This window comes from Helobdella robusta (genome assembly GCF_000326865.2).
Source record: "Helobdella robusta unplaced genomic scaffold HELROscaffold_2, whole genome shotgun sequence".
NCBI lineage: Eukaryota > Metazoa > Annelida > Clitellata > Rhynchobdellida > Glossiphoniidae > Helobdella > Helobdella robusta.
In genome coordinates this window covers 4622354-4633585 of record NW_008704083.1, presented here as the reverse complement: position 1 = coordinate 4633585, position 11232 = coordinate 4622354, and the positions used below count along the sequence as shown (strand labels likewise).

The following is an 11232-nucleotide window of genomic DNA, read 5'->3' as shown; positions in this document are numbered from 1 at the left end:
ATGATGATAACTATACCGTACCGCACCGCACCATACCATTCAATTCAATTTAAACTTCTGTATACATACGATAAACGTTCTCATCATTCAATTTTACAGCACGAGCTAGATACAACGCATCCTCACCAGCTGCAATCAAATGTGAGCAAGACGGTCGCAATTTAACTCGACGTATGAATGAAATGTTTGAAGGTTCGTGCAACAAACATATCAACACAATGTTGAAGAATGTGTAATTAAAGATTGCCATCTATCTGCCGGTTGACATTCATTGTGTTTTTTTTGATTAAGAAATATAAACACGCAACTACTTTAAAGCAGTAGTGTAAGTCTTGAGTTTCTGAAATGCTACGAAAATTGATTTTAATAGTAAAGAAAGTGATTTATGAAAAGAAAATAAAAATAGTCCGTTCTGAAAGATAAGAAAATAATAACTTCTTTTCAGAAAAATAATGCCGAGTTAAATATAAACATTCTTTTTATACTTCTTTATAAACTAGTTGCGTTTAAATTTAGATTTTTAATTGCTGAAAAATCGAAGCAAAAGAATTTCTCTATGAACAGGTGAATGTGAATGAATGTAATTGAAGTGGTCTGCTGCTAATGTATTGTTTGCACGGTCTCTAGTTTGAGAGGCTGTCTATTTTTTGGAGTTGTTGTTGTTGTGTTGTTGTTCGCATGTTTGCAGATTTTTTTTGCTGTAAGTAACTGATGGTGATTTTTTAAAATGATTCCATGATTATTCTTTTGAATGCCAAAAACAAGTTTTGAAACGTTTAAAAATGTAATTTATTAACAACTGTGTAGCTATTTGATTAGAGTGAAGTGAATGTCAGATAAAAATATGTACACAAATATGTAGAAAAATGTGCCACACAAAAATTATGTACAGACGATTAAGCAACATCATCATTCATCAACATCATCATTATCGTCCTCGTGTGCATTATGACCACTACCTTCATCATCATCGTCATCTTCATTATGATGACAAAAACCCCCAAAAACATCATCACCACCACCATCATCATTTTCGTCATCATCGTCATCGTCAGAAACTTTTACGCAAACAACGATGACTATCAATCTTCCGTCTTCTTTATCGTCTGCAAACATGGCGTACTTCCGGTCAAGCAGACATCACGTGATGTCATGTTCTTTCGGCTGATGTTAATGCTGCTGCTGTTTGGAATGCTTGTATGAGCGTAGCGGTGGAAATCTAAATGGTACTTATCCCGTTTCGGAGCTATGTTCGCAAGGAAGCGGACTGCCAGGAAGTGCTTCTTTATCAACTGAAGTGTGGATGAGATTGATTGATCAAATGTGTGGATTGATTAAATGGATTAATTGATTGAATGGATTAATTGATTAAATAGATTGATTGATTAAATAGATTGATTGGATGGATTGAATAATAAAATGATTAAATAGTTGCATAAATTTAAAAAGTTGATTGATTGATCGATTAATAATAACATATTAAAAATTTATTCATTTAATTTTGTTCGCTGACATTTTAGAATCATTTGATGAACGTGAGCCGACTTCAGCCCTCGACGATCCAGTTTTGACCATTAAACCGACCATTTGCTGCTGAGCAGTTCCTCCAAATGAGACAACGCAATCAACCTCAGCCGCAAACGATCCACAAACGTTGCTAACAACACGAGTATCAATCGATAAATGCAGCGCTATCGATTGACGCGAAAAACCATAAAATGCACCATTACAATTGCTCACAAAGGTATGAAAAATTATGGCTATGTGTTGTTTCTCCATGTCAAACTAGCTGGAAAGAAAAGAATTGTCATATGCAAATTTTTCACATGACTATATCCATAAAACGTTGGTTAATTTTTCATAAATCAAGTTTAACTTGTGATTTTGAAACAATAAATAATTATTTGGATGATTAAAACAAAGTTTCAAATTGTTTGGACTGGCAATTATTCAACAGTTCAAGTGTAGGCAAATATTTTTAAGATAATTACAAATTATTCACATATTTTTTGTACAAGTGGCCAACGGTGTTTGTTGGAAGAAGATGCCACATTGAAAGGAATTGAAAGAAGAGATAAATGCCACCGTCCCATCTCAATGACAAACGTGCTCGCTATGTTTTGGTAGTTAAATGATATTTTAACCAACGTGGAATCAATGAGCGTAATGAACGCAAATCAGTGCCAATGATCCAAATTAGTATTATCATTTGTAATTCATTCACGCAAACTTAAGTTCAAAAGGTATTTACAACCTAACCTAACTCTATCTACAAGTTAGTTTGAATCAGAGTTGCTTATACTAATGCTCCAAAAAACTCGGCTTTTTTGGAAGGTTGTAATCCAACAAACTCATGAGTGAACAACGAAGTAAGAACGTCGTGCAACTTACTTTCCAGTTCGAGTGCTCCTTGGGGTACAACTTTCTGGAGGGATTGCACGGCTCGTGAGATGGCGCTGCACATGGAGTGCTCTTCATCATAACGTCACCATCGTCTGGGAGCGAGTTGCTGACGTCGAGTCGTTTGCTCATCGCCATTGCGATTGATAGTTGTTGTTGATTGGTTGAACGTTTGTGTCACGAGATGATGATGATTGTGTCACGAGATGATGATGATTGGTTGAACGTTTGTGTCACGAAATGATGATGATTGGTTGAATGTTTGTGTCACTTAATGTTGGTGATCTCGCTGCTATCAGCTCTGGTATTTTGTTTATAGTTATGTTTGCCCACTAATTGGTCAATTAGTTCAGCGGCGCAGACGACAGTGATCAGCCACAGGGTCAGCCTTAACGAATGAGAGATTATTATTGATGACTGTTTCATAAAATTGTGACAAACTATTCGACAAACTGATCCTTATTTTAAAATAGAAACTTATTTATTGCTGTAGATTTTTCACAATTCTTTTCAGGAATTTTACAGCAACGTCACAACTAATATTATTATTTTAACCATCAACCTCTAATGTACCGTATTTTCGACTTATTTATTTAGTATATAAATACTTCAATTTCATGAAAAACCAACAAAATAAATTATTAATAATAGAAAGTACCAATTTAACATTTCACGAACAAATAATATTGCAAAAATAAGACATGTCTGAAATAAACAAATTAAACTGTGCTTTATAATTGGAACGTGACAGACATGTTTCTTGCAGTAGTACAACACTCCTTTTACATTGTTTATTATTCAATATTCAATATTCAATTTTATGAAATATTTCAAGAAGACAGCAGTAACCTTAACCAAAAATATGCATAAACTAAAAATTTAATACAAGGTAAAACAAATGAAAGATAGTTGTAAAGTTTGAAACATTCGCTTATTTTAAAATTTTTATAAATTTGGTTATACAAATTTTATATTGATTGATTGATTGACTGACTGACTGACTGATTGATTGATTGACTGATTGATTATTTCAAAACTATTTACAACACCATCTTATCAGAATCTGACATGATAATATTTGAAATCACGTTTTGAGAGTTATAAACATTTTTAGCACTAATTGCGGTCTACGGATAATTAAGATATCTTCTTAAAAGTTGATTTTCAATTTTTTAATAAATAATTCGAATTAATTTTTTTTTGTTTAAGCAGCGTGCACGTTTGCGTAGTTTCAATAGTGGCGAGAGAGCACGTGTTTGGATCGGGACTAATTAATTAATCACTCTCAGAAACATGAACAAATGATACTAATGTATGCTTGTTTGTTGGTTTGTTTGTTTGTATGTATGCATGTATATATGTATATAAGTATGCATATTTGTTTGTTTGTATGTATTTATGTATGTGTGTTTGTATGTATGTATATTTGTTTGTATGTACGTTTGAAGGTATGTTTGTATGTATGTATTTATGTATGTATGTATGTATGAACCCGTTTTGATGAACAAGCCATGGTTAGTCATGCAACGTTCCGAGTTCAACTTTTATCTATGTCCCTGGTCTCGCAGTCAGGCATCTAGCAGCTCCATCCAGAATGCAAAAGGAATTGAATTTTTGTAATAGAAGTGAAAGTGTTTGTTTTAAATAATTATCTTCATTAGGGTCACCCGTTATATTAACTATTTTTCTTATTAATTCTTTAATAAAAAATGATGTGCGCTTATCTGTTGGTCCGAACGTTTCGATGCAAATGGTTTGAAATGTTTTGCTTAAATTGTTTAATGAAACGTATTTTTCATTTTTAAAATCGGACGCTTTAAGGACAGCAGTGCCCGCCTCCACTGAAGTGTAGCCAATATAACGGTCAGCCATGGTGTGGGGAAAGGCAACGTCCCAAGCCAGGAATCTTCCCTGAGCCCATGGGGTGATAGTGTAACCATCAGGCCTAAAAGCTCCTTCCTCTATCAAACCCATGGGTTCTTTTATAACCGGGATACCAGCCTTTTGAAAACATCGTACTAGATATTCGTTGACAGCCGTATGTCTGGCTTGTCTTTCAGGACCTAGACGACAAGAAAGGCTATGGTATCCAAGTTCATAAACCCTTGCCCCACATGCACACTCATATTCGGTGACGATCTGGGCTCAGAGTCTCAAACCCAGGCTCACGCGGACACAAGAGTCATCCAATCTAGTGCCGCAGGAGGTGTTGGGTAGCGCCCTCAAGCAGGCGGAGCCCAACTCGCTTTTGACAGCCATAATTCTAGCCTTGTCGAAAGTGGAGCCATTCAGTTGTAGCAATCGATCATTTGATCTATTAAGACAGGGAGCAATCCAGTGTTTTTGCGAGGGTTTCTCGAACGCAACCACATCTCCGTTGGTGGCGCGCCACATATCGTATACTTGCATTCTGAAGTTATCAACATAAATCCCATCCCTCGGCAACATCAGATCCCGGAGGGCCACCGTGGCAGCAGCAGAAGCCAAAAAGGCAGAAGTTGCCAGCTCAGCCGCGGAACCCAAACCCAGGCCACCAACACATATAGGCAGCGTCCCCTGCAACCAATTTTTTTGATCGAGTGTTATGTTGAAGATGGACTGGAATGCGTCACAAAGATGATCGTCAAAACTATTGAGGATCGAAACATCCAATAGAGGGGATGTTCTCAAAAAATAAACAAGACGAGGCAAAAATGCAGCTTGTAATAGAAGTACCATTGCATCATGTTTATTGGTGATATTTAGCTTTAGAGTGATAAGTTTAAAACTTTTCAATTTTTTAGCTATGGATATGTTTTGGCTTTCACCAGGAAAAATTATTGAGCCTAGAAAATCAACCATGTTTTTTTCAAAAATTTTAATTGGATATTTAAAGTTAAGTGTAATAGGTTTGTTCATATACAACTTGCATTTTTCAAAATTAAGTTTTAAGCCTATGTTAATTTCTGAATTCATAATAGTATTAAGGTCGTTCAAAACGGACTCGACATCACCTCCCAATGAAATGTCGTCTAGGTAGGCAACAACGAATTTGGATTTTAGTGATTTAATAAGTGGGTCAACAGAAAGTGCAAAAAGAAGGGAACCCAGGGTATGTATGTATGTATGTATGTATGTATGTATGTATGTATGTATGTATGTATTATTATTACAAGTCAATTTGTACAGCGCTTATTACAAAAAAAAGATCTCAAAAGCGCTCCCTAAAATAAATGAAAAAACCAAATATTAATCAAACGAAGACAAAGACATTGTTAAATCTGCGAAAATAAATGAGTCTTCAGCTCCTTTTTAAATAAAAACAATGATATATCTGGTCTTCTTAGAAACGCCGGTAGACTGTTCCAAACCACCGGTCCAGCAACAGCAATATTGCGTGATCCGGTCTGTAAATTCGTTGTCGGCACAACCAGGAGGTTCATGTCATTTGATCTCAACTGCGAACCCAACACAGATGTTTTCTGATGAACATGTCTGCCAAATACTGTGGTGCTAAACCATGTAATGACCGAAACGTTAAGACAGCAATTTTGAAAATTATTCTTTTTTCAATTTTTAGCCAGTGTAGGTCATTCAAGATTGGAGTCACTTCAGATTTTTTGTGACAAGTTTTGCAGTTCGATTTTGAATAGACTGAAGTACAGCTATTGACTTGTCAGGTATTTTAAAATATAAACTGTTACAATAATCTAATCTGGATGTAATAAAAGCATGTACCAGTGTTTCCATGCTAGATCTGTTCAAATAGTGTCGAATTTTGTACAATTTTCTGAAATGCATCATATTTGCAATTGATAGCGATTTTATTTGATTTTTCATTGAGAGCCTGCTATCCAACCATACCCCCAAATTCAAGGCTGTAGAAGCAAATGATATTTCAACGTCACCAACTTCAACCGAGTTTATATTAAATCTTGACAACTGCTGCCATGTACCGACAGGAAGCATCTGAGTTTTACCCCGGTTCAACCTCAAGGAATTGCTCAACATCCAACGTTCAATCTCTATCAAACAACCAACAAGTTTATCAATCTCGGGCTGAAATGTCTCTGGATGACCTGTAGCAACTATCTGTATGTCATCTGCATACGCATGACCAACAAGTCCATGTGACATTATTATTTTAATTATATCCGATGTAAAGAGTAGAAACAAAACTGGTCCTAGCACTGATTCCTGAGGAACACCCGTTGTTACCCTCTTGACAGATGATAAGACTTTTCTAAACAAAACCTGCTGAGTTCTACCCGTTAGATATGATTCAAACGAGGCGAGTACCGTTCCTGAAATTCCAAAATTATTCTGCAATTTTACCAGAAGCTTCTTGTGATTAACACAGTCAAAAGCGGACGACATGTCGAGAAAGGAGAGTAATGATATCTTCCGATCATCCATGCCTGCAAACATGTTTGACAAGACATGAAGCAATGCAGTTTCTGTTGAGTGGTAGCACCTGTAGGCCGATTGGTTGAGTGGCATTAAATTGTTCGTCGTTAGATAATTCATCAGGAAATCAAGAACAACACGCTCCAAAACCTTTGAAACAATTGAAAGGTTTGATATTGGTCTGTAATTACTCACCTCATTTGCATCTGAGTTAGCTTTTTTCAAAATCGGTTGAATTATCGCGTGTTTACAGCTAGAAGGAAATTTACCAACGCGTAAACAGAGGTTTAAAAATCTCGTCAGAAAGCAGACAAATGAGTCCAAGTATTTTTTAAAGATATGCGTAGGGATTATGTCCAAACTACACGATTTCGTTAGTGATTTAAGTACCGTTTCCCTCAACTGAGTTTCAGTAACCAACGGAAAGCATGAAAACGTGCATTTATTCAACATCGAGACTACTTGAAGCGGAAATTCAGAATGTGCATTTGTTGTTTCTTTTATTTTAGCAATTTTATCTTCAAAAAATTGTAAAATCTGATCAGCGTTTGGAGCGTTGTCATCATTAAATGAATCATTTGCCGAACTTTTACCTAACATTTAATTGGCAACATCCCAAAGATTTCTTTGATTTCCGTTACTATTTACGACATCGTTCCAATAATGCGTACGCTTGTTAGAAAAGAGTCTGTTTTTAGCCATCAATGAGAGTGCCCATCTTTTTTCCGCCTACTTTCCGGAAGGTTCCTATAAATTCTTTCCATCTTCCTACAGAATCGCTTTGCACGTCTACACTCACCATCAAACCAAAGTGCAGCATTTGTCTGCCTACGATAAATCACCCGCATAGGCACTAAATTGTCAGAAATTTGTTGAATTTCACCACTAAACAGAGCAAATTCATAATCCACATCATCAGATTGACATTTGTTTGCCACAGGAGAGTTCGCTAGTGCTTCAACAAAACATTTTTCGTTCAGATCTTTCCACGGTCTGACACATGCTTTCACCAATTTTGGTCGAACTTGATTCAACGCCACTCTCACACCTACGTAACTGTGGTCAGAGTATACCGAACACGGGTCAATCTTAGTATCAAGAATTGGAAAATCCTGTGAACAAATTACTAGGTCTAACGTACCTCCCGACACATGCGTTTGTTGATTAACATGATTGACCAACTGGAACATATCAAGTATCTCATGTAGTCGTAGAGTGAAAGGACTATCCATCTTTTCAACGTGAATGTTAAAATCACCCATAAGTACGACATGAGCCTCCGACATTGTAATAAACTCCAACATAGAAATCAACTCTTCAAAGAATAATGAAGTCGTCTGTTCCGAGCCAGGTCTGTAGAGGGCAATTAAACAGAACTGATCAATTCCAATCTTCAATCTGATGGCCAGAGCTTCAAACTTGGAAAATAAAGGGAGATTTATTTTTTTATACTTAAAATCACTTCTAAAATAAATTACCAAACCCCCGTGACCAGGGTCATGCGGCCTGACAAAATTCACAAATGTGAAACCAGGTGGCATAGCTAATCTAACGGAAATACTACCTTCGGTCCCGTGCCATGTTTCACACAAAACCAGTATGTCGAGGCCATCATAAATCATTCCATAGACATCATCAACCTTATTGTTGATAGACCTGACATTCAACAGACCAATCCTAACCATTTTCTCATTAGTATTATATTTCTTGTTTCCAGGTCCGAATCTGCAAAAATTAACATATTGTACCTTTACCAACTGTTCCAAGCAATACCAAGTGCCAACACGTCCATTAATCAAACTTATTGTTTTCTTGCAGGTAAACGTACCACTTTCCATTTCCCGACGTCCCCCCTCACCCGGTATAAAAAACCCTCTTTATCCTCAGATTCCTGTTTCTTCGAACTACTGACAAGCTGTTTTAGTTCAGTTCTTTGTTCACTTGTAAGATCGTGGCTCAGACCAATACCCGTCAAATCGTCACCAATGGATTTTAATCTGTGACTGTTTCTTATGACCAATTCCTTGTTTTTTACATCGTCAAATTTGATCAAAATCGAAAGAGTAATGATGTCACTTTTTTTGCCAAGTCCATAGATTTTGACGATGTTTTTCTGGTCACATGTCCCATTTGTCAAGTGTTTCACTATTTTTTCTATACTTGTCTTATCAGCATCCCCCTCTTTCAATCGAAAAACAATCATGTTCGTTTCTCTCTCCTTTGATTCAACAACACTGTTTATAGTTTTGCTGACATTCTTTACCTCCAAGTTGATGCTATCAACACTTTTTTTGACCTCCGAACCAACAACACTTGCAAATGTTTTATTCAATTCGCTCTTGAGGTTGTTAATTTCAGTGCAAAGTTTTTTCTCTGAATTATCCAACAAGGTCTGTTTTGATTCATTTTCAGCTATAATCAACTTAATGGTGTCGATGCCGGCAGTGGTGCTCTTATGCAGATCCTCAATTTTTTAATAATTTCATCGTTATTTTCCTCTATTTTTACAATTTTTTTAATAATTTCATCGTTGTTTTCTTCCATTTTTTCAATTCTTTTCATAGCTTGTTTCATGGAGGATTTTACACACGTATCGCAATAGTATCTAATATTGATGCAAGTCCTGGTAACTTCGTACATATCATCAATGAAATTGGCGAGCTTCAATCTGAACGAGTTTTCCGAACAAGTGACATTTTTAGCCATCTTAAATAACGTTTACAATAGTAAATTTCTTAGTTCAATTCACAAGTCAAACAAATTATATCGTTAAATTTGTCAAAATTTTCTCTATCAAATGAAATTATATTTAAACTAAATACTCAATTTTAAACTATGAAATTAAGAAAAAATACGGAGCAAATCAAAATGCGGCCGGCACGTGCTACTAATGATGATGTATGTATGTATGTATGTTATTGTATGTATGTATGTATGTATGTATGTATGTTAAAACCAAAACATGATGAGTGACACTGAACCGTCAAACATCAAGTAACAAATGGATTAACACTTTGATTTGTCGTTAATTGCACATGTCGGCATTCAGTTGGATATTTTCAAGCACACAGACACGCAGGAACCGCTGAAACAAGCACGAAATGTGGTTGGTTGCAAAAAACAGTTCCCTGCTGTCACCTGATCTGACACTGATCATTTTGCCTATTTCCTTAAGAAATTTAAGGGTGTTGGGGTCCATCGGGCCGAGAACCTCGATGCATATTGGCAAGAATTCCATCGAGGGGAGGGCATTCCCATATTTTTTCATTTTCTCGTCCGCTGCCCTGGCCGCGGCCAAACCGCATTCTTTACTTGTCAGGTTTACGTATCGTTCGGCGAGGGTGCCAGGGACCGTAACATCCCACGCCAAACATCTGCCGGCTCTCCAAGGTATTAGCGTGCATCCGTCCGGTCGCCTACCATCATGCGCAGAAATGCCGGATGGTTCCTTGAGAACCGGGATTGAAGCCTTGGAGAAGAGCCGACAAATGTAATCGTTTAGCGCTGAGTGACGTAGTTGACGGCCCCCACCCAGGCGACAAACCAAACCGTGGTGCCCAAACTCGTCCGCCTCAGCGCCACATCGGCACGTGTATTTATTCTGAATGACCAGGCCAAGTCTGAAGCCAATGGCAAATCTTACAGACTCGTCGTCAAGCCTGGTGCCCACAGAGGTGTTAGGCCACGATCTCAACCACCCACAGCTGGCAACGCTGGACATGGCCAACAAACGAGCGGTGGAAAAGTCGTCGCCGCATGAAGACAACAAATTTTGAAAGATTTTTTTATATTCTTCGTTCAAAATTTGGACGTGCGTACGGTCCCCCGGGGCGAACGCTGGGGGAAGAATATCGCGGCAACGAAAAAACCGGTGGAGCAGGGAAGACTGTAGGTCGAGAGTGGCAGCGGCAGAAGAATTATAAACAACGGGAGCCAGCTGAACCACGCTAAGCAACCCCAGCCCACCAAATCGCACCGGCAGCTGAGCCTGGGACCAACCACTGTCGGTCACTTAAACATTGCAAATCGACGACAGGGCGGTGCGCAGGGCTCCGTCAAATTCGCCCAATTTAGAAGGGTCAATGTGTTTAGATGTACGCAGGAAGTACATCAATTTGGGCAAACTGAGGGCATTGCGGATAATAGTCAAGGCATCATGGGCCGAAAGACAGGAAACACGACCCAGGGCGAATTCAAGCTCAGAGAGCTTTTGGTCAAAAAACTTTATTTGATAATCGCCCTCGACCAAGGGTGTGCCTAAAAAACTCAGTTCTGATGCACCAACTCTGGGTATTTCAGCCAGCGCATGTGGCACCTGAAATAAACTTTGGCAGTGAAGTTCGCATTTTTTAATGTTTAACTCTAAGCCAATTGCAGCGGAGTTATGCTTCAAATATTCGTAGCTATCGGCCAGAGTTGGCCGTCCGAAGCTATGCTGATATCATC

The 11232-nt window shown here is 37.8% G+C and overlaps 3 protein-coding genes across 3 annotated transcripts in view; all 3 read right to left on the bottom strand.

Moving 5' to 3' along the window:
- Positions 1-765: 765 nt before the first annotated feature.
- On the bottom strand, positions 766-3249 carry HELRODRAFT_188301 (hypothetical protein). The gene is made up of 3 exons (XM_009017352.1): positions 2392-3249; positions 1546-1785; positions 766-1292 (listed from the first exon to the last, which is right to left on the bottom strand). The coding sequence occupies exons 1-3, from the start codon at positions 2536-2538 to the stop codon at positions 1083-1085; spliced, it is 597 nt and encodes a 198-aa protein (XP_009015600.1). The 5' UTR covers positions 2539-3249; the 3' UTR covers positions 766-1082.
- A 699-nt stretch (positions 3250-3948) lies between these two features.
- HELRODRAFT_160388 (hypothetical protein) lies at positions 3949-9492 on the bottom strand (the record flags this gene model as incomplete). Its single annotated transcript, XM_009017351.1, has 5 exons — positions 3949-4463; positions 4560-4956; positions 7629-8543; positions 8615-9178; positions 9295-9492. The coding sequence occupies 5 exons, from the start codon at positions 9490-9492 to the stop codon at positions 3949-3951; spliced, it is 2589 nt and encodes an 862-aa protein (XP_009015599.1).
- A 319-nt stretch (positions 9493-9811) lies between these two features.
- The window catches only part of HELRODRAFT_160387 (hypothetical protein), a gene marked incomplete at both ends in the record, with an annotated part of 13009 nt that continues 11588 nt past the window's right edge, over positions 9812-11232 (bottom strand). The window contains 2 exons of the mRNA XM_009017350.1: positions 9812-10234; positions 10805-10993. Coding sequence (XP_009015598.1) covers positions 9812-10234; positions 10805-10993 — 612 coding nt within the window. The remainder of the gene's footprint in view (positions 10235-10804; positions 10994-11232) is intronic.